Raw genomic sequence first — 24,277 nt, 5'->3', positions numbered from 1 at the left:
ATTCAAAAGGTGTGAGGTATTGATCAGAGAAACACCGAACTGGATGGTTAATTCCTAAACAGAGAACATTAAACCTTCTCAAGGCCCAGACTGACTTTTATTTCCTGCCCTCCATGGTACCAAGCACAGTGACTTTTATGCACCAAAGCCAACAATGCACATTTCTTTATGGCTTGAACTAGCATGTTCATTTGAATTATAAACTCTGGGGTCCTTCTTTTAAACATTAAAAATGCTAAATCAGCTAGAGTAATTGGACTAAATATGTGCACCATGAAAAACCATTAGTATTACGGTGGTGGTGGTTGTAGGCCTCGGGGGATTTTCATGCACCGAGAATCACAAAAAGCCAGATTCTGGACCTTGGAACTGGGAAAATAATAATGCAAAGTAAGCTGGACTCTGTAGCATGATTAGATTGTGTTATCACAGATCAGGTCATCAAAGTTATCTGGGGCCAGCCAACGTGAACGCATTTCCCTTCCAGAAGTTAAGAAACCTTAGGGCATAAATCTACAAAGATAAGCCTTTCTCCCTGATTTTTTTATTCATAAAGTTGTAAGAACCACATTCTTGGTTTCTTCAGCCTAATTCTAGTAAATATACAACTAACTTGTTCTTATGAAAACATGCTAGATAGAGACATTTGGTAGAATCCAAAAGTACTTCACTTTCATTTCTTAGATTAGTGCTTCCTCGATATCAAGAGAGTATTGGCACCTGAATTTGAGAATCAAGTTATAAATTACGATTCACTTTGGCAACATTTGCCTGAGAAGGATTTCTGTGATTATTTTTCTTTTAGGGACATGGAGAATTCTCAGGGACAATCATGCCTTCAGCCCCAGTACACAGTGACCCGCACACAAAATGTTCTTGAAATGGCACTGATTATCTGACTGGAGATTTTTGAAGAGAGACAAGAGTTTCAACAAGGTAGCTAATGTTTCCCACATTTAGTTTTTTGTCTCAAATCATTGGAAAGGATATTACTTGAGAAAAGTAATTCTTATCCCATAGATACTATCCAACAGAGAACAGATTGTTCTGATTTTTCCCTATTTGAAGAAGAGACATTTTATTCATCTTTCTTCCTCCTGTGCATACAGTAGGTGATAACACATGATTTTCAAATTCAACTAATGTCGTTACAGAGCTGACCCAAATTACATGTGCTTTCTTATTTTCAACATAAAGGCATCAAATCCATGTTTCTTCCTCACTTCAAAAGAAGGCTTCCAGCGTAGTGCCTTACGTGCACGCAGGAAAGACTTTTCAACGTGACATTACTACTGCTCCTGAATCTTGGGCCTGGCACCTGGCTTGTACGAGGATAGCAAAAGAGATCTGCAGAAGTTTGGAAAACCTCTCTTTTCCTCTCCCAGCACTCAGGGAAAGGCCCTTTTGTCCTGCACCTTAGACAATGCCGACAGAACACAATCAGTATTGTAACGAAGTGGGAATGGCACTCGTGCACCCTGGTGTGTCCTGATGGGATGAAGCAGGAGCATCACTTTGCCTACACTAAAGCCACAGGTGCTAGAAATACTTGATATTTGGCAAATAAGGCTATCAATTGCTATTGCAGTTGGCCCATAAATGACTACCGCATAAGAGAGGAAAACAGCCAGGGAGAGCTCTGATTCTTTGATTCTACAGATTAAAATACAAATTTCAGTTGGAGCTGGTAGCTTACTGGTGGGAGGTATTGAAAAAAACACACAAGAAGCACATAGAACAAGCTTGTTTGCAGTAGGCTGAAAGCTGGCTGGCCAAGCCAAACTTACAGATTTCAGGATTCCTGTGGCATCTTCATGGAGCCATGTAGGGTAGACCACTTCATCGTTCAGTATGGCCTCAAAGAGGTCATCTTCGTTCTCTGCCTCGAAGGGCGCATGACCACAGAGCATCTCGTAGAGTAACACACCCATGGCCCACCAATCTACTGCAGGCCCATAGAGCATCTCCTGGAGGATCTGTGCAAGGAGGGCAATGTGAGAAGTGCTTTGTGCATCTGATTAACAAACCTGTCCTTAATGACTAGGGAAAATGATGGATTAGAAAATAAAGTAAAAATGGAGTTTCCTGTGCTGGCATGCATATTTCATTCCATTTCTAGTGAGTGGTCTGTTTTCCCTGTGGTTAACTCGGAGGCCTTCTCGTCCAGGTGATCAAACATTTATGGCCTGATTAGGCCATAGTAATTGCATTTTGGAGCTACATCTGTGTAGAAGGAAGAGGAGATTGGACTCATTCACTCATGAGAGATTCAAGAGCTTTCCTTTACTTCTGCTAAATGGGGCTGGGACAAAAGCACTGAGTGGACACAAAGAAGAGAGCAAACTAAATGGCTGTGAGTGGAGCACACTTTGTCCTCATTCAGGGCTAAAGCCTAAAGCAACTGCAAAGTTTACAAAAAATTATTTCCACCCAAATTCTTATTTAGAGGAACCGAGGACATTTTCAGCCATCATTCACCCAATGAGCCATAAAGGAGTCTGGAGGCGTCAGCTTTGAGCGCCGCCCACAAAGCTGCAGCACACAAAAGCAGCCTGTGGCACTTCTGATCAGGATTACCGCAGAGCCTGGATTTCCAAAGCCGCTCGAGCGGCTGCACTCACCTCTGGAGCAATATAGTCGGGGGTGCCACAGAAGGTTGCCGTGGTGACTCCATTACAGATCCCCTCCTTGCACATCCCGAAGTCCGCCAGTTTACAGTGGCCTTCGTAGTCCAACAGCACATTGTCCAGTTTCAGATCTCTGAAAGAAACAAAGAGCAGCACGTGGTAGGGCAGCCAGGCCCCAGACCATCCACCTGGACCAGCTGACTCACGGGATGAGCAATCCGAATACCGAGTGGTCATGCGCGGCCAAATGAGCTTTCCGGACACTTCAAGGAGAAAAACTTGTTTGGATTATCTGGATAAAAAATTTAGATCATCTCTCAAAATTTGTCTCATGGTTTCTAGATGATGGTTCCATATGAATGGGCTAACCACATATAAAAATGCAGGCTCCTCTTTAGAAACTGAGGGCAGACTGTGACTTTTCCAGGCTTCCCACTTACCTTGTACCCATAAGACATCAACCTACCCCGTCCCCCACTCTGGCATCTATCTCTGCCCACTGGAGTTCACTTAGTGAACATTCCTGGAGCAAGTGGCCACTGTGTGCCAGGGACTGTGACAGCCATCAAGAGTACAGATGATCTTTCTCCCCAAGGATCACAGTGTAACAGGGAGACAAATATTTGCTAGACTATAAGCTCTGTGAAGGAGGGATCAGGTTGATTTGGTTCACCATTGTGCCTAGCATACTGCACTCAATAAATAGCTGTTTAGGATACTTAGATATAGATATATGTGTATGAGTGTGTGTGTCTATATACATACACATCTACATATAGATACATTGATGGGGGGAGGAAGAAAGGGAAAGAGAGGGAGAGAGAGAACCAACTGTTGTACAATATAAGTGGCATGAACCACTTATGAACCAAGTGCTGAGAGAGAAACACAAAAGGGAATAATTGATTCCTTCCAGGGGGAGGAGAGAGGGATAGTTCCACAGTAGAAATAGATATTTAGCTGGGTCTTAAAGTCTGAGTCAGAGTCTTGCAGACAGGGAGGGGTGTGAGAAGGTCACTGTGGGCAGGTGGATGGGGCCGGTGCAGGGGGCAGATGCAGAGGGGTGATGTGCATATGGGCTCAGGAACCCCATGTGGTGAAGCGAGGCTGGAGAAGGGGCCAACCTGGAACACTGGGGCCATCAAAATGCCAGGGCTAGAAAGGAAAGTTAGGTCTAAACTGTGACGGGCCCTGAATGCCACACTAAGGAATTCTGATATTTAGCTATTAGGCAAAAGCAACCCATCAAAGCTCTCTAATTACAGAGTAACAGGTTCCCAGCTGGACAGAGAAGATCAGCTAGAGGAGCTGAAACAGTCCAGGGAGAAGACGTTAAGACCTGAACTTGGACAGCGACAAATGGAACAGAAAGTAAGGGGTCAGTCGGCAGTACCTTGGTGGCAACACAGTCAGTAATAAGGTTTGATGACCACTTAGAGGTAGAGAGGGAGAAGCCGTAGAAATGATGACTCCTTGGCTTCTGCCTTAGATTTAGTGACTTAGTGGGGATGTCAATAACAGGAAAAGACAAACAGGAGTAAAACCGGGGTTTATGTAGGTACGTCCCAGGTACACAGGGATTACGTAGAAGATTATAGTGCGCCAAGGACAAGGGCACTTCCCGTTCCTCCTTCAACCCCTAGGATCAGAATCCACTTAAGGGAAGCACATTTCCAGCAGCAGAACTGTTTGGTACAAGGCCTCAATGCAGGCAAGAAGACAGTCAGACATGGATAAAACTGTCTACAGACGAAAGCTGGTGCTCTCCTCAAACACCCGCTCCCCAACACGGGTCTCTAGCACCCAGTTTTCCCGTCGCCATCATCCAGGCACTGTTACAGAGGGAGGCCTGTCACCATGGCAGGCTGGGAAAGGGTCCTACAGAATGACAACTGCCAGCTGCCAGGCTCAGCCTGGAGAGGATAAGAGAAGCAATCTCGCCTATTGGGTGACACCTTTATGCTTTGCCAAGGAATGACATGCTCATGGGCTTGCAGTGAGGAGCAGGCTGCACAGCTAGCAGGGGATGGTAGGTGATTCCTTGATCTGGAGATGTGCACTCAACTGCCGTGTAGGGGGCTGCCATGGCACGGCATCCTGGGAGTGACGGTGTCCCCTCACGGGGGCATGTCCACAGTCACCACAGCTGACTGCAGTTCTGCACCTTCACATCCACAGCAGGCTGTGTCAGGGCACTCATGGTTCTGTTCTCCTATCCCTGCTCTGAGAATAAAGGTCTGTTGGCCTGCTTGGCCCGTTGGAAAATGCTGGTCTCGTCCAGCCCAGGATCACGTTGCAGCTTGGAGGAGGTAGGTGATGACAGACGAGGCCTGACTGGTTTCCACACCATGCCCTGTGAGTTGATACAGCCTGACCACGCAGGTCTCACAGGCAGCGGTCACTGGAAGACACCCAGGAATGAAAACAAAGTCCTGTTTTCTAGGAATCCCCGATAAGTGAGGTTAAGGCAGCAGAGTTTTCTTGGCATGGGTCAGTGGGAGCACAGACCAGACCTCCTCTCTGCTCCTGTGTCCCAGGGGGCAGTCTCCCAGGTGTAAGGGTTGTAAGGCAAAGGTGTGCAGGGTACCTGTGCACCCACTGCAGAAATGCAAGCCTTCTCCACCTCTAAACCAAATCCAGCCTCAGCCTCCCAGTCCGCTCCAGCCCCCTTCTCCACGCAGAATCCTACTTCCACACAAGTGACTAGTGGGCTGTGGTCTGTGGAAACTGTTTCCTCCTCCACTGCCTCCACCACACACAAACGATATGAGCAAGATTTATTTAACCCATGTGAAGGTGGGATCACAAGAGCACAGGGTGGGGGGTGAGGATGACTGTGGTCACGTACACATGAGGGAGGCCACGGCCAGGAGCACAGTCTCTCTCAGTTGTTCTTCTAGAAGTAGCTTCAGACTCAAGGCCCTGTGAGTGCCTGGTCGTCTGGCTCCTCTGGGAGTGATGGCAAACATTACAGGCGGCTGGCTGACAGGCCAAGGTTATAGAGATTATAGTCTGTGGCCCCAGGAGAGCCCAAGGCCGTGGGGGCTCTGAGCTGGGGGACAGCTTTATCAGCACCACAGTCTAGCCCAGCGGTCCAGGCCCATGTGGACCTGTGCCCAGAGCACTGTGACTTCCTCACATTGCCAAACAAGGTTACTTGAGTTTCTGAATTCTCCTGAAGCCGTTACGTCTGCTAAGGGCTCGGACAGGATTTTGTTGGGTCACAGAAACAAGTGCTAACAGAAACCCACAACGGTCTAAAGAGCAGACCTGTGATTGCTCAAGAGAGCCGGTGATCAACACTCCAGGTAAGAGGTTGATTGCTTCTTACTCACCTGCTGTCATGGGTAGCAGGAATTGTTCAGGGAGAGAAAAGTGCTGTGCAATCAGTTTCGTAAGCTGCTCATCACAATGCCCTCTGCACAGAGAAGTCGTGGAGCACAGCCCCACTGCTCAGGAGACAGAACTGAGCAGCACAAGGGATGCAATTCATCCTGGTCATAGGATTCCCGAGGGCACGGAGGTAGGTTAAGCACCTCAATCCTGACTTTTCAGTCTAATTTTAGGCATTCTCACAACTCTACCAGCCCTGAGGGAAATGCCATTGCTGGTTTCATACCAAGTGCTATCTAAAAGGACAAAACGCTCAAATTGGGATGCCAAAGGGATTCGATTAAGAACATAACATAATCCCAGGCTATCAGTTCTGCCCTCAGCCCAAATATCTCACATCTCCACTGTGAGGTCAATCCTGAAGTCCCAGATGTCAACTCTGCCCTTAGAGCACCCAGTTCATTCCTCTATGACAGCACACCTGCACTGTATGCCAGAAGGCTCTGTCTGTGCACCTGTCTCCCCCTTAGCTCAGGCTGAGCCTTATTTTTCCCCAGCTCAAGCTTGGTCCTGGCAGAAGGTGCTGACCAAGGAGAGAAACAGAAGCATCTCAGATGGACAACAGTGAGCTGCCCTGGTCAAGTCTGAGCCTGTCTAATTTTTAGGTGAAGGAAGGAAGTTCCATAAACCTCACCGGGACCCTTGTTCCAAAGTAATCGAATTTATAAAAGGCCATGTGCTTTACCCCTTAGAGACAGAGTCTGGAGGGAAAAGAGGAATCCTGAAATGTATGTTCAAATTCTTTGCTTTAGTGAAGCTGGAGAAGGGAAACAGCTTTAGGAGAGGCAGTTATAAAGCAGAGAGGACCCAACATGAAGCTTTCCCCTAGCTTGCATCCAGATGGAAGCAGGACACTGAGAGAGTTAGTCAAACAGACCCAAAAGCTACAGAGCCATTTATGGCCACGGTCAGCTTCCACTCTAAGGGTAAATCGTTATCTTCATTAAAAAGAAAACAAAGTAAAAGCGAAAAAATCACCCTATGACTCCTGACTTGTATTTGAACTATGCAGAGGTCAGTCTCTGGCTCTGGAGCTCTGCAGCCTCCATGCCAACACGTAACTCAGCAGCCAAACTTAACAAGGCTACACAACGAAGACGGCAAGTGCATACAGGGCAGAGGCTCAAATCCCCAAATGCCCAATACACAATTACGGGCTCATCATTCATTAGCTCATTGAGCACTGGTATTTAATAGCTATACCTTTGGTCATGCAAGCACAGAAGAGTAGAAAGAGTTACTTTATCCTCCTTGGTTGCCTGAAAGGTACATTGTCCTTGCTGGGTAATCAGAGTTACTTCAAATGCCCACAGAAGTTTCAAAGAGGATTCCAAAGTGGGTGAAGACAAAGAAATTATATTTATTTTGTTACCACCATGAGCTATTCTGAGAGTCATAAAACAGAATGACATGAGTCTTACTGCTTAGATTACTGGAATCAGTTACTCTTCCAAAAGAAATAAAGGAAAGTGAGTTGAGAGCTGGCTCCTTGAACAAGAGTGAATCTAAGGCTATTCAACAACTATTTTTAATGTGTTTTCAAATTTTTTTATCATGGAAAATTTCAAACATATACAAAAGTATAGAGAATCCTGTGAAAACTTCCATAGTGATCACACAGCATCAGCAGCTACCAATGCACACCCAATCTTATTTCACTCTACATTACTCCCTTCTTGAACCATCTTTTTTTCATATTTTGAAGCAAATCCAAGACATGAAATCATCTCATCTATAAATATTTTTTTTTTGCTGAGGAAGATTTGCCCTGAGCTAACATCTATGCCAGTCTTCCTCTATTTTGTATGTGGGTTGCCACCACAGCATGGCTGCTGATGAGTGGTATAGGTCAGCTCCCAGGAACCAAACCCGAGCGGCCATAGTGGAGTGTGCTGAATTTAACCACTAGGCCATGGGGCTGGCCCCTCATCTATAAATATTTTAATATCTGAATCTAAAAGGCAATAATTCTTCAATAAAGTATCACTTTGATATCAGTTATCATAAAATACACAGTCAATATACTATTGTAAGTATATTGCTCTTTGTTTGTTCATTTGGGGTGTGTATGTGTGTACATATCCAGAGAACCTGAAAAAAACCTTCTGTGGATAATAATAATGATAATGATGATAATAGTGTCATTAGACGCTAACATACATTGGTTATTCAAATGCTAAGTGGTTAATCCATGTTATTTTATGTCATCCTCAAAGCAACCCTATAAAGTAGGATCTATGCCAACATCATTTAGTTAGCCAGGTGTAAAGCCAGGATTTGAACTCAGTTCTGCTCATCTCCCTCCAAGGCCTGGGCTTACAACTCACTACAGGAGGCACACTCTCTTCTACGTAGCGGTGTGGTATCACTAGCTAATTCTCCTAGTAGACTGTTTCCTGAGAGGACTTCACCGACCAAAACAAGAACCATCCGAGAATCAATAAATATCCCACGACTGAACTATGACAAAAGGATATTTTTGTGCACACCACTATTAAATGCATTATCAAAATTCTCCAAAAATAATTTTTTTGCTTTGATTTTTAGCTTGTGCGTGGAGAAGTTCAATAGATTTTACACAATCCATGAAAGTACAGGAACGGGGGAGTGCATAGCAAATCTCTTCCTAGTGGTCAAACATTCAGAAAATAATTCACTGTCCCCTTCTAAGGAGGAGAGGCTGGCATGTGGGCAAGTGTTAAGAACTGACATTTGCCAAGAGACTGAATTTAGATTATGATCTTAATTTCAGAACAAAACCATTTAGGGTTGGCTTGTGTTTTGAGTGTCTGGGTTTACATAAACTTGAAATTTTTTCAAAGCAAGACTGATTGTATTAAATTTGTAAAAGAATTTTTAAAAGCCACTGAAATAGCAAAAGCCTAAAAAATGGCTTCATTACAAGTTACAAGCAGTGCCATACATGTATTACCTGCCATCGTCCATTCACCCACCCAACAAAACTCTGAGCCAGGTGCTACGCAAGGGGCTCAGACTGCGGAAGGAGGCAGGAGAGAGCAGGAGCCTGATACGGCACGGTCCAGCGAGGAATTCAGTCTTTAGCCCAAGAGGAAAGAGAAACCATTGAAAAGTCTTACGCAGGAGAAGGATGGCATTAATGTGTGATTTTACAACAAGCTTCCAGCCACAACATGGATAACAGATGAGAGAGGATGAGATAGAACATGAAGTGACCAGTTGGGAAGCCATTGGAACACCCAGAAAAGAAATGATAGTGGCCTGGACTAGGGTGGGGCAGTAAGGTAAAGAGAACTGGATGGATCAAGAACTATTATGGGGAAAAAAGAAATGGGATTTGGTAAAGGAAGGATATAGAGGGTAAAAGGAAAGGAGGTGTGAGCATGTTCTGGCTCACAGAATTTATTTTGGACATTTTGAGCTATTTTTTCAGACACCCAAGTAGAGATGTTTAATAGGCAGCTGAATATACATGGCTAGAACTCTCAGGAAGGCCAGGCTGGAGATATAAATTTGACAGTCATTAGCTGGCTGTGGATGAGTTCACCTGGGGAGAGGAAATGGAACAAGGAGAGGGCTTGGGACTAAGCCTTGGGAAGAGTATCCTGAGGATAAGATTCCTAGTCTTTTTCACACTAAGACCACAAACACTAGCAATAAATTACAGCCAGAGTGGGTGGCATAGCGGAGTGCCCAGGGAAACAGGGACACAACTCTCTTGCCTCCAGGTTGGCCATCTATAGTTTTGTTAAGGTTTAAAATGATTAGAACATGTTAACTTTTTATATTCAAAATCTTCTAATGGATTCTGTCTAAATTAAACTCTCAATCTCTGCCACAGGATGTAATGCTCTTGTGAGTGTAAACTTAAGCATTTTATTTTACGCAGATATTTGTTGCTGCATCACACATAAAAGCAAAATTTGGAAACAAACTAAATTATTTATTAATAGGGGAATGGCTAAATAAAATATGGTACATCCATGACAGAATTTTATGAAAGATGCCAAAATTTTATGAAGGACTAAAAACACAGAGAAATGTTTATGATATAGAATTTTTATCTTTTAGGGCCGGCCCAGTGGCTTAGCGGTTAAGTGCACGCGTGCAGCTACTGGAGGCCCAGGTTCGGATCCCAGGCGCGCACCGACGCACTGCTTCTCCGGCCATGCTGAGGCCGCGTCCCACATACAGCAACTAGAAGGATGCACAACTATGACATACAACTATCTACTGGGGCTTTGGGGAAGAAAAAAAAAAGGAGGAGGATTGGCAATAGATGTTAGCTCAGAGCCGGTCTCCCTCAGCAAAAAGAGGAGGATTAGCACGGATGTTAGCTCAGGGCTGATCTCCCTCACACACACAAAAATAAAAAAAATAAAAAAAATAAAAAGAATTTTTATCTTTTAAAATTATTTCTTTTTTTGATTATAAAAGTAATATTTTCATTATATAAAATTCAATCATTCCTGAAAAACTTACAGAGAAAACAATGACAGGTTCACAGTCTTCCAATCTTATCTTCTCAATGCTACACTAACACATACTATGAAGGAACTTCCTTTTCTCACTTAACAAATATTTTGGATATATTTCTACATCCTATAGAGCTGCCTTATTCTCTGTAATGGTTACATAAAATCCCATTATAAAGATGTAACATAATTTAATTAGTCCTCTCCATGAACATTTAGGTTGTTTCTAATTTTTTGAAACTTCAAACAATGGAGTAATGAACATTATTTGCACACTTGTAGGAGTGTTTATTTAGGATAAATTTTTAGAAGTAGAAATGCTGTGTTAAAGTGTATAAATTTAAATAGATGTTGAGCAACTGCCCTCCAAAAAGGCTGTACCAATTTATACTCCCACCATTCGGGTATGAGAGTATCCATTTGGCTTCCTTGTTCAGGGTAGATGTAATCATCCTTATATTCTTGCCAGTCTGCTAGGGAAAAATGATCTCATTGTTTTAACTTCATTTCTTGATTTTAATGAGATTAAGCTTTAAAAAACACATGTTTAATGGCCATTTATATTTATTCTGTTGCCTAGTCACATGTTTTACCGATTTTAAAATGAGTTATTTTTTCTATTACTTTTTAGAAGTTCATTACGCATTATGGATAGTAATTTGTTATATTGGTTGCAAATATCATTGCCCATTTTTTTAAAGTTTTGTTTATGGTAACTTGCATATTTTTATATAGTCAAATCTATCAATCTTTATAGCTACTGGGTTTCATAACTTATTTATGGGCTGATACAATTCTAGGTGAAAAAACAGGATACGAAATTGTATTTTCAGTATTCACTTAATTATGTTACAATTATGAGGAATGTTGAAGGAAGGAAGACAGGAGAGAAAAAGGAGAGATAGGAAAAGATAGAAGAGAAAGGTTAAAAGTCTATTTCTGGGTGATAAGTTTATGAATGATTTTTCTTTTCTTTTTTAGTATTTTCTAAATTTCTTATAGGAATTATGTACTATTTTGATAACCAGGAAGAAGTCACTAAAATATATATTTACATATTTTGGCTTTAATCCTTTTCTTTGGTTTCTGTACCATTTAAGGCTGTAATTCCCAAGGAAGACATGTAGGGAAAATGATCCACTAGTAGGAATGGAAAGGATTTCTTTTGGAATCAGTCTGCAAGGGCATGTTGAAAAATATCACCGCACTTGCTTAGGGAACCTGAACGTTTGTGGACTCAGAATTCTGAATCTGTTGTCATAAGCTCATTTTTTACCATCGAAATTACCTAAAGTATCTACCATATACGTAATTGTAGTGGATGGCATTTATATTTTCAATAGCCCCATGACATGTCCCTATAGTCTGAACCAACTTAAGTATGAAAATGAGGCCACTGCTAAAAGAAGCAACATTGCAAATTACTAAATGAAGTCCCCACGCCATTTCTCCTCATGAAGTGACATTTTATCTGGTGTTTGTGAGGCTGATCTATCAGAACATCTGCGTAAGAACAAATACAGTCATGCATTGCTTAACAAAAGGATACCTTCTGAGAAACAGTTGTTAGGCGATTTTGTCATTGTGCGAACATCACAGAGTATACACAAATCTAGATGGTATAGCCTCCTACACACCTAGGCTATATGGTTAATCCTAGGGGACCACCGCTGTATATGTGGTCTGTCGTTGACCGAAACGTCATGTGGTGCGTGACTGTATATGAAACATCAGCATCCATCATTATAAGGCTGAATGCAAAATAACTCATTTTCTAATGAATGAAGTAAGTCAATAAAACACTCTCCAACCCAGAAAGTGTTACCGATGCTCCTCTGAGGCTCTTTCCCCCTACCCTTTCATATTTCTTCCCAACAGCTACTTGGGATGGGAAATGATCATAAAAATGACTCTGTGCAAGTCTGGCTCTTACATCCCATTTAAAACAGGGCCAAGGACTCACAGACTAATCCCCACAGGCAGGGGTTGGTCTCCATCCAGCTCTGGTGTCTGAAGCCCTTGGAATGCAGGCAGCATGTTTCCACCCTCACCACTGTGTACACACAGAACCGACCTAACTTGAGCAAAGGGACCGAGAGAGTTCCCCTTGCCGTGTCTTATGCTAGGAAAAAATGTACAAAGAAAACATCCATTGACTCTCCGGACAAATACAGGAGGCAATGGGTTTGATTAATGTCCACAGTGTGCAGATCATACATCTCCTTAGAACCATCAAATCAACGAGCCATCAGGCTGACAGCTGATCCTTCTATATATATTTTTTCATTCCACACCCCTCTACTCCCAGGAGGGCTGAAATTCCCTAGCTGAAGTAGCAGAGATTTATTTAGTAGCTCCTTACAATACTTTTATTTTATAGTTGCCAAGAAAACCTCTCTCGCTGAGGCTCCTTGCCAAAATGCTTCCTACGTGATACCTGGCAGCGTTCAGTGTGCGGATGCACTCAGAATGGAAGGCAGGGAGGCAAGTGGGGGACACTAAGGAGACAAGACACAGACACCAAGGAGATGACAGACCCTTGGTAGCTAGGGGCCTCCTGACCATTGGGCCTAGCTCCGACAACACAGAAAGGATGCTGGGGCCAACGGTACACTTGGACTTGATAGTCCAGAGAGGATAAAGGGGTCAAGACACTGAACCCTGCTCGACTCCTCAAGCTCCCCTGGTGCAGACAGCCAAGCGCAGCTGACCCACGGAGAACCACCTGCCGGGGCAGCCTTGCTTCCCCGCTGCAGAAATCCAACAAGGAGATGGAGGTTCTCATATAGCAAGACCATAAATAGGATCAGAGAGACAAGAGGATTCTGAGAGCCTTGAGCCAGGGACGGGATAGGCATGGAGGAGCTCCTTACTGGCTGGCTGCTTGCAGGGCATGTGCGTGAAGACGAAGGAGCGAAAGATTTCCGGCACGGAGGAATCAGAACATAGTTCCCTCTTAAGCAATAAGATCTTAACGACAATTGGGACAGCTGTGGAGTGGGGACGGGCAGGGGCAGAAGGATCCTACCAGGTTTGTTGGATACATGGCACCAACAGTAATGGGTTCATAGAGAGACACTCTGTTAAACATTAGAGGGCACACAGCACTAGGTAAATGTTAGCTATTGTTGCTGTTGTCATTGTTATTAAGTGGATAAATGCTGTGGCCCTTGTCCTTAGGAAGTTAAGCCAAACAATCAAGCTATCAATACAAATACACAGACCAACACATAAGGGGACCATGAGACATCCTAACCTGTCTAGCTATGGCTGGCTCCCTCTAAGGAAACCCAGGGCTCTTCTGACGAGGGGCACTAGACCCTGTCGGTGCTGAGGCTGGTTCCCTGAAGACATCCCATTGAGAGGAAGTAGGAACATCCTTGCTTTGCCAGGGTTAGAACTTCTCTTTGGCTTGGGAAAAACAAACAGCAAAAGTTGTTGTAGCCATTTGCTGTCCAAGCACACAGCCTTGCACACTGAAAGGGGACGTGGGTACTGCTGGGTGGGGGTGATGAGGAATGTTTTATGACAGGATGGAGTAGAGTTTATAGCACCAACCTCAGGAAGGGATATGCTGGCTGCTTTTGGCAAATGCCTAAACACAAACCATTGCCAGCATTAGTAATGCCTTACGCAATATCGGAGGGGAGGGGAGGGAGGCAGCCTTCTGACTTGAACCAGAACTTTTGGCCACATTAGCAGATCTCTCTGGTTATCTACTATCCCCATCAGAGATTAAATCTGAGCCATCTAAGGGGAAGTCTGATAAACCCAGGAGGACACCTGTAGTTCAGAACCACATCCAGGACCTTGGAATTAAATATGAACCTCACATTTTAGTTCTAGATTCCAGTCAGGATTGCTTTGTTCTCTAATATGTTTTACATAAAAAGCCTTGCTTTCCTCAATCAGATTTCAAACTCCAAGGGTAGGCCTGGAATATTTCACAGGTCATTTCCAGAGTACTGATCACAGGCTGGACACATGATAGCAACACACATCTGAGTCCCTTTCCAAGGAACTTTACTGATTTCCTCCTAATGCTGGGCATTTCATAGCAAAATGTGCCAAAGATATTGAATTTTCCCCTATGAAATTCCCTTTGGGAGAATTCACTGCTACTTCCTGAGCACCCACCCACTCTGTCCCCAGCACCTGGTTTGGCAGAGCCCAGGTTTCCCAAGACAGACATTTAGGTGTTTATTTTTAAATATTTGAGTACTTATTTGTGGAGACACTGTCCAAAGACTTTCCAATTTTACATAGTAGTAGTCTTCTTAACAAAGATAACCTATTAAATGCAAAAGTAAGAGTCATCCTAATTTCCTAAGATCTTAAAAGTCAACAGAATTCACAAATCAGGGGAAGAATTATTTTTTTGCCTATGTGTCTTATTTTCAGTTTAGAAAGTATCACCAAACTTGTGGGCAAAATTAACCGATGAACACACCTTTTGAGAGGAGACTGATATTCTTCTTGCCTAAATGCTGGACTAATCTTGATTGAGTAAATAATGGCTATTTCTGTCTGGTCAACTTCCCCAGCACCTCAGTTTCACTATCACTAAGGTCACAAGACGATAGACCTTAATCTAAATAGTCACTAACCCTGGATTTCACTCTATAAGTAACCCGTGCAGCAACATTATACGTCTGTGTGTACATTACAGAGGCAATTAAAGACCTTTTGCAAGTATAAGGTTTCATACAGCAATAATAGTGGGGCATATTTTACACTTCCTAGAGAACTGGAGTCCATGCTGGTGATCTTAACTGGTTAACTGGTAACAAATCCAGAGTGATCAATTCTGGAGACAGAGCAAATCCAGACTTGTAGCCAAGAATGGAGTCCTCACACACACAGATAGATAGAGGTCAAGGGCAAATTCTCAAGTATGATCTTCTCCCTCAGTCTGCTTCCTTCCCTAACTACCATGTGACCTTTGCGGCGGGTGGTGGTGGTATTCAACCAACCTCTGTCTGTCTGTCTGAATCCAAAAGGCAGTATAGTGTGAGGTGAAGGGCACAGACTCTGGAGCCAGGCTGCCTGGGTTTGAGTCTTGGCCCTGCTACTTACTAGCTGTGTGATCTTGGGCAAGTTACTTAACCACTCCATGCTTGTTTCCTTATCATTAAATGCAGACAACAGTTTTGGCTTCATGGGAATTATGAGTTATTTAATGTGAATTGCTTAGAACAGTGCCTGGAACGCATTAAGTGCTTCAGAAGCCTTAGCTATTACTTCCTCATCAACTGAAAAGCAGATAACATTCACATGGCCTATTGCTTAAGATTTTTATAAGAATCACAACCAATTGAGAGTATACACAAACTTTGTAAATTCTAAATAACATTGTAAGTTTTTGAGTTTCGGGCAAGTAGGTCTATTATATGAAGTGACACATCTGGCTTATAAACTGCTCTGTGGGTCATATAGGAAGGAGCCAGAGTGGGTTGGCCATATAGTGCCACAGCCTGGCAGCAGGCAAGAAGCAAAACATCTCAAGACCTGGTTAAGCTACCTTAGCCACAACACCTTTGTCTACTTCACCCATCTTGGCTGAGACCAAACTCTGAAGCATTAAGATATAGGAACTAAGAGCTCTGTTCAGTATCCGCAGCCCTGATCAGTACAATGAGAAAAGGCTGGTTTAAGTTGAGGTTCATCCAGTTCCATCTGGTCTGTCAAATGCTGGGCAGTTCACCAGAGGCAACACATTCTTTTAAGCAGAATAAGTTAAAGGAGGATGAGAGAAGTCACTAAATCCTGTTACTATCTATAAAACACTGTGGCTGGAGAAATTTATTTCCATCCTAGAGAACTGAAATTCTCCAGAAATAAAACACAGAATTACCAAGAAGTGACATGGCATCTGTACCTCCCAACGCAATCCAATAAAACTCAACTGGTACAGCCAGTCCTGGCTCCCTACCCTCACCCTGCCTAACTACTGAGGACATAAACCCGATAGCGGATATTGATCTCGCACATTCAGTGGTGTGATAAAACCTAGATCCTACAAGGCCCCTTTTGGGAGATGTTGTTTCCAATTTTTCACTGTTATAAACAATGCTGTCATAAATGAAGGTATCTTTTCAAAATGTCGAAATGTCGAAAAGATATCTATTAATATTTTTTATCATGTGTTTTCACAAATGAGCAGTAACTCCTGACACCATGATTACACTCAAGAATTTCCATCAATACCACTGCACGGGTGTCCGCCTTCCTTTACTACAGGAACCCAACAAAGGTCATGGATATTCAAAGGAGGGGCAGCCAGGGAGCACGAAGTCCAAAATCCTGCCTCGGGCTGCTGTTATTTTATGATTATTATTTTCCCAAATAAAATGTGATCTCCATGAGGTGAGGTGTCTCCTTCCTTTCATTTTTCCATCTTTACATTTTTGAGTTCGCTTCGGTGCCTAACACAGTGCTCTGCGCATAGTAGGCCCCTAATAAGTGGCTGTTAATCTGAACAGCAGGTCCCCCCTCTGCCAGCTGGAGTCGGTTTGGTTCTCAGACCCCAGTGAGCGTGGATTAGGGAGGACGTGGGGCACTCTGAGGAAGCTGAGTGGATTCTGGTTTGTGCTGGGAGCCTGGCACCCATCTGGACCTCTGGAGCCAACATGAAGCTGCCATTGCCTGCTGGGGTCCTGTCTTGGGGATGACCTAGGACCAAGGCAGCATCCCAGGAACCTCTGCGGCTCTGAACACACTCTCGAGTCCACCTTACTCCAGACATCAATCCTTCAAGACCAGTCTAGACTCAAACCAATTCCAAGAGACACCAGAAAGGAAAATTTGCCTGTTTAGTGACTGCCTGTTCGTGGTGCTTATAGGTGACAGCAACCTTTGTTCTCGTAAAAGGATATTAAAAATTCCGTCGATGCCTCAACAGGATTTACGTGGATTTAACTGGCTACTACAGGACACAGTGAACTCTTGGAGTGGCTTCTGTCATTAAGACTGACTGTGAGCAGAGAGCACAGGGATCAGGCAGGCTGGATGAGTGCAGCTGGGCAGTGGGGGTGGAGGGGTGTTGGCGAGCAGGCTGGCATCTCGGTGCACTGGTGCTTTCTGATGGATATCCTCCCCTCTCTTCAGAGGCAGCATGGGGGTTGGAGGCCCAGCTAGAATGCTGGTATTAACTGGTGCACTGCCTGGACAGTTAGTCAAGGGACAAGAACACCTGTCCCAAGGCAGAAAGCAAAGCTTCTAGCCTCAGCTCTGTCACCTCTCTGGGCCTCAGTTTTCTCATCTGATGATATCCCCTCTCCACTTCTCATATCCAGTCCATCACTAAAAGCTGGACTAAAAAGCTACTCCTCTTGATTATATTTAGAATTGGACGCCTTCTCTCCACCACACTGCCATGGCCAATGTTCAGCCCCAACATTTCCCACCCAGATCACTGCATTTCCTAACCGGTCTCTCCAACTTTTTCCCCTCCATTCTCTGTGCTGGACCAGTTTTTCTGAAACACAATTCTGATCTTGTCCCTTTAACGTGTGAACCTTTCAGAGGTCCCCTTCTGGCTTTCGCACCTACCTATAAAGCTCCACCATTGGGCCGCTGCCTGCCCCTCCAGCCTTATTTCCTGCCTCACTGCTCTCTACCTGGTTCAGATCCCTGGATGAGCACCACGCTCTCCATGGACCTCTCTGCCCTCATGTGTGTTCTCCTGTGCTTACAGCAGCGCTGTTCAAAGTGTGGTCCACGTACTAGGACTCACTTGCAAACTGCTACTGGCCTGCAATGAAGTAATTAGAAAATGAATGAATGAATGAACATGAATGATGAAATAAGTAGAAAAATGGAGAGTCAGCGTTTGGAAACTTTTATAACTATTTGACAATAATCTTATGTCTGTTGAACCTAATAATAAAAATTTGGGCCTCTATATTATGTCTTTTTAAAATTTAATTTTTCTAGTAATTTACTTTTATTTTATATTATATTTTATTTTATAAAAGTATTGGTCCTAATGGATTGAGAAAGGAAAAAGCCCACTGGTTTACCATCAGCTAGTTTGAGGAGCTATGCCCAGCACGTTTCTTCCTTCCTCTCTCCTGGGCTGACATGCAGCCTCAAGGAAGCCGCTCTGCCTCAGAAGCCTTCTGCCTCCCTTCCCAGGACAAGCTTGGCGTCTCTCCTCTGTGCTCCAATGCTATTCGGTGCATGCTTCTAATTATAGCATTTATTGCACTGACTGTAATTGTTGGTTTCCCTGTGGGTCCTTCCCATGCTTATTTCAGCTCTCAAACCTCAGAACAAGGTGCCTGCACAGAGCTGAGTGGGCAATTAAGCACCGATTGAACTGAACAAGCCCTGTGTTTCTTACCCTGAACTCTGGTTGCATTCGCTTTGTCCACACACCTCTTGAGTGAAAACCCTTCTGGCCTGTGTATCTCCTTCCACTGACTAGTTGGTGTTCTGTACATGATAGGTGCTGAGGAAATGAGGAAGAAATGGTAAGAACTGCTTTCTGCCACTGGTGGTGCATGCTTTATGCCACCCATCCAGTCGCACTGTCCTTTCTCTGGCTCTCAGTTTGGTCCCAGAGTTAATATAAGAAAGCTGGACTTGCAGGCACAGCAACTGGTGACTAATGTGTGTGCCTGGTGATTAAGCATCCACATAACAGTGTGGTATTATAACCAGACAAGACAAATCACCCCTGTACAGCTTGTATAAAATTAAAAGGTCAATCCAGGAAGAAAACGAATAATGAGATTCCTAAAGTCCTTCATCAAGTTGAAAATCTCATTTGATTATTTGTTTTAAAGGCATCTCATGGAAAACTCCAAAGCCAGACGGGATGGAATATTACATAAGAAACAACTTTTAAGTTTTAACCTCAGAAAATCCTTTAAGCCCAAACCAAAGAACACGATTCTCATCATATGGAGTTTGTTTCTTTTTGGAAGTTGATAAATCAAAAATTTCACTGGGAACTGGCCAGTTCCCTGTGTTTTCCAGAGAAGGGAGTTTGGGAACACATTTCGGGAACCTCAGCCTCTTGAGTTCCATGCCTCGATTCTCCCTCAGAAGCCATGGAAAAATTCTCTCCCCTCCTCTATGCTTCAGAGTCCTTTCTTTAAAAACGAGTGATGTGATCACCCGCCCATTTACAGGATGGAGTGCATGAAATCGTCCCAAGAGCTCCCCGAGGCCTTCTGACACGTGGGCCAGGGAGCCTAGGCTCACCTATGGTTAGAAAAAAACAGTGAGCCCCAGAGACAGGACAAGTGATCTTTTTCCCATTGGAAAAAGCACTCTATTCCTCATTCAAATTAAGAAGCAGAGAATCAGCTGATGAAAAAAAATTACCAAAACTTAAGATCTGAAAAAAGTGAATTATTTTGAAAACAGAACATTTTGACTGACTGATCTAAGTAACATACAAGCAACCGAGTTCCACCCACTCAGATAAACCCCAGCTTTGCTCTGAGTTGTATGGCCATTCCAAACAACGTTTTATCTGCCTATAGAGCCCGGATCCCAGCGATACAGTTGTGCACTTGGAATTTTTGATCTGGGTTATGTGACACCTTCCTGGCCAGCAAGGTGGTGCTATCTCTCCTCCCGTAACTTTCCACTGATGCAAATGAGGTCACAAGTGCCAGGAGGCAGCAATGACAGGTCTGTGTGGGCAGAGAATCATGGAATCGTGGGCCAAGGCAGGGCACATGCTTTCTCTTCTGCAAGAAGCATTTATCCCTTCCTGTTGGCACACATGGGGGAAGCTATGAGCTTTGTAGTTTGTGCCACAGAGGAGCTAAGACAGCCTCCGAGACATTCCTCTGAGGATGCCTTTCTTTCTTGTGTGGCTCAGGAGACAAGAAGCTTCTTCCACCTGCCAGGCCCTCAGAGGTCAGGACGCAGGGCCATAGGAGAGGTTCTGCCTGTTCTGGGCTGAGCTGCCCCAGCAACTCCTGACTCCTGGCTGGCCAGAGCCAAACACGACAGGGGTGAGTGGCCTGAGGGAGTGCCCCGTTCTAGGAACATCGAACGTGGCTGGCCCTCCTAGAAGCCACAGGGCCGGCTCTGGAGCAGGCATTCTGGAGCCAGTTCTACAACCCTGACAATGCTCACCCTGCCCAGCAGATAATTCTACGTCCTAACCAAATGGAGACTGTTAAATAGCCCAACTGCTGGGGTCGAGGAAAACCCATTGGATGTGTGAAAACGGCAAACGGAGGGATGTTACTAGCTCTACCTGAGTCACTAAGCCAAAGTAAGATGAGAGTTTACCACGTGGTGACTGTTTTCTGGTAAATTCCAAGGCAACTACACACAATCCTCCTTAAGTCTCAACCACTCCTAAGTGTCTCCTTTGTGGGGCCTCCTCCTCTACACTCCCTTATAGGGTAGGCAGTTCCCTATGGGTCTGTTCTCAGCCCTTGCCTAGGTTTATTTCCAGCACTACTGCTAGACTACATGGCTCCTTTGTGCAAATTAGAAAAAGATGCCCCCTTCTCAAGACATGTTACCTCCAATTCCTAGAAAATTCATAGTCATCACGCAGATCTTCAATGACTATGATGGACTGGCACTCCCTAGACTTGTTCAGTGTATGACCTTCCCAGTTGGGCAGTTGCCCTGTGCAGCTGAATGCCGTGGATTCAAATATTACCCTAGGCAGACGGCTCCCAAATCTAAATCTCTACCCTAACACCCCTCTCCAGAGATCCAGACCCGCATGAGAAGTTAGAAATTCACTGAATGGGGGGCATAGCCACTAAGGATGTTTCAACTCTTCAAAGACAAAAGGATGAAAACTAGACTTTACCCAACTGCTGTCTTCCCTCAGTTAAAAGCTTTAGAGTCCTCTGCTGGAAATCTTAGAGTTATCTTTGATGCTGACTCCTTAGTCCTCATATCCAGTTCATCACAGAGTCCTCTCAGCTTTCCCTCCACTGGATCGCCCCCATTCCTCTTCTCCTTTCTCTTCCCACTGTCACTGGCTTGCTTCACGCTGTGGCTATTTCTCGCCTGACTTAGTCCACAGCCCCTACTCGAACTCCTTGCTTCCAGGCTTGCTCCTCTGCACTCTATTTAACACACTACCTTTATTGCCTGTTAGTCTCTTTCTCAAAAACCTCGGATGGCTTCTATTGACAGGCAAATGAAGTCCAAACTTCCTAGCCTGGCATTCAGAACCTTCCATGTTCTCATCCCAACCTTCTCCAACTGCCACCTCCCCCATGCCAGTCCTCCAGTCCCTGAGTCCTCATGATGCCTTAGCACAGAACACTTGCCTGCCTCCAGGCCTCTGGCCCTATTGTTCCATCTACCTGGCATCTATTTCTATATCTTGCTGTTAACTGAAAACCTATAGCTCAAATGCCATCTCTTCTCCAAGCTTCCATTGATCTTCTCTACCAGAATTAATAGCTTCCTTTTTTCTGCTCTCATTGCACCCTGTTTATACTTTACTTTGAGCACTTATGGCACCATGTCTTAAACTGTCAATTTATCTATGTGTTTGGAGCCCCCAGTAGACTAAATCCTGGAGGGCAAGGATCGTGTTTTACTTATCTTTTGGTCTTCAGAGCCAAACCCAGTACAGAGCAGATGTGCAGAACTTGTTGAATGACTAACTGAGTGGTGGAGAAGCCTCCTTCATGGTCAAACAAAGCCCACGATGACTTCATGATGGTCTACTCTGAGCCTGTGTGTTTCAAAGCACCAGCCAAACAAGGGCGAATGAGTGTACTGCACTATGTCAGGTGAGGGTGAAGGGCACTTTCCAAACCAAAAAGTCTATTTCAAACAAACACATAGTTATGCTATAACTCACAACCTGCATCAAATGCAATTCCTGGAAACTGCAAGCTCTGGCAGGGGGCTGAGGCTCTGCCCCTTGGAGAAGGGTTGGCAGGATTTGGGGCTTCTTTCTGGAGTCCCCTTCTGCCTCTGCACAGCTCTCCAGACCCTGGACTGGCCAAGTCCCACCACCCATGCTAACAATGCATTACAGGAATCTGAACATCACTCAGAATAATGCTCCCCTTGGGAAGGTGAGAACCTGGATGGGAATGAAGGTATGACAAACGGGATGCTTACAAATCTAGTTAGTAGCACTGTCTTGAGAAAATAACAAAAAACTTGACTATAAGTTCTGACTGAGTAGAATTGGGTCCTCAAGCTTCACTCTTCCAGATACATTTACAGAGACAAGAAATCCAGCAAAGAAAAGCCAGTTACAATACAGGGCATCATCTGCAAGACAAACTCAACCACCTTAGCAGCATTTTTCATCTTTGCCCTACGTAATACTGGGATATCCAAACCTGCTCTTATCTGAGACCGGATTCCCCAGTTTCCGGGAAAGAAATGACCAGGAGCACAAACCTACCAAGATGCAAACTGGGAAGGGGTTGACCGACTTTGCTTTTCTGCTACAGTGGAAAATGTGGGTGTCTGCACACACTGCTGCTCTTCATATCTCTTCTCCTGCAGAAGCCTGACTAGCACATCAAAATGGGAAGAGCTTGAAAATCCAGCTGATCATACATTTTTTCCGACTATTGAGGCTTCTGCTTCCCTTTCGCTGACACCAGGATGGTCTTAATAATATCATTAACCAAGCCACCGTCTACCACCATGCCTAGAGAGGAAGAAAACTCCTGCATCACTCCCTAGAGAAGAACAAAACTCCAACCTCTGCATTGCCTTGGTTCTAAGATCTGTGCCTGCTCCCTCCCCTTTAATGCTTCTGAAACAGCGAAGTTCTTTAAAACTAATAACCAAAAAAAACTTGCCAGCTGCCAGTACTCTTGTTTTCATCACATCAGAAATCATCAGCATTTTGTGACCTGTGTTTCTTGGAATCAAGGAAATATGGTAGTTATTGGTACGCATTCTCCTTGTCAATTGCTGTGTTAAAGGTTGGAAACCAAAGGGAAGGAGATATTCACAGGGAAATTTAGGGCTTATGCGTATAGATTCACCTTCAAAGAAAACAGCATCTAGGTAATTCCATTTGAAGACATCAATGCCTTATAAGAGACTTTATGGAAGACTACTGCCTGCAGGAACATTCCTATTCCATTAGGACCAAAGTATTTTATTAAATGTCTGTTCAGGAAAAATCACTGTGTGGCCAAAGGGAAGAAGAGGCAGTCAAGTTCCCTCTTCCTAGGGTTTCTTTTTCCCCTTTCTTTCCTAGTCTGAGACCAGGGAGCCACAGGGTGGGGACTGATGGCCTCTCCCACCCTTCCTGGAAGTCTAGGATAGGATAGTGTCTGCTTCTCTAGGAGACTCACTCTTGGCACTGAAGAGAAACTTTCTGGGAGAGTGGCAATGGTTGGCTAAAGAAGAAAGGAAGATGAGCTTTCCAGAGAGTGCCCGCCCAAGAACCCAGGGAATTCAAACTTGGCCTGGGAGGCTGGCATCACACGCTTGAAGGAGCCCACATTCCTGGGCTGGCATGACACCACCTACCCCCCACACACCCCGGTTGGGCTGGGACACTGCCATAGCCCCACTGATTTGAGGCCTGAGGCCGCAGTGCGGTGAAGTTCCTCCTGCTGACTCACAGGACCACCACAGCACTGTGTAGATATTCCAGGATGAAAGGCGATATTCCTGACATTTCTCCCAGCACTCAGATTTTCCAGCGAATTTCCTTGAGCACAGTCTTGCCGTCGTCCCAGCTGCAGAGGGATAGCTCAATGTTTCCAAAGTGAGGTGGAAGAGCCCACTGTGGCTGTAGAATTCTAACACCACCCTCATTTTCTCTGAGAGACCTAAAGGGACCTACTGAAATAGAAGCATGGACCAGGCCTGGTGGGC

General features: G+C 44.5%; 1 protein-coding gene across 1 annotated transcript in view; it reads right to left on the bottom strand.

Annotated features, from left to right (window-relative positions):
- PRKCH (protein kinase C eta) overlaps positions 1 to 24,277 on the bottom strand; it is a 220,847-nt gene that overhangs the window by 25,082 nt on the left and 171,488 nt on the right. The window contains exons 11-12 of the mRNA XM_058567069.1: positions 2,622 to 2,760; positions 1,788 to 1,976 (exon numbers count right to left, since the gene is read on the bottom strand). Coding sequence (XP_058423052.1) covers positions 1,788 to 1,976; positions 2,622 to 2,760 — 328 coding nt within the window. The remainder of the gene's footprint in view (positions 1 to 1,787; positions 1,977 to 2,621; positions 2,761 to 24,277) is intronic.

Source organism: Diceros bicornis, chromosome 24 (assembly GCF_020826845.1).
Source record: "Diceros bicornis minor isolate mBicDic1 chromosome 24, mDicBic1.mat.cur, whole genome shotgun sequence".
Lineage (NCBI taxonomy): Eukaryota > Metazoa > Chordata > Mammalia > Perissodactyla > Rhinocerotidae > Diceros > Diceros bicornis.
This window is presented reverse-complemented; position numbering and strand designations above follow the sequence as displayed.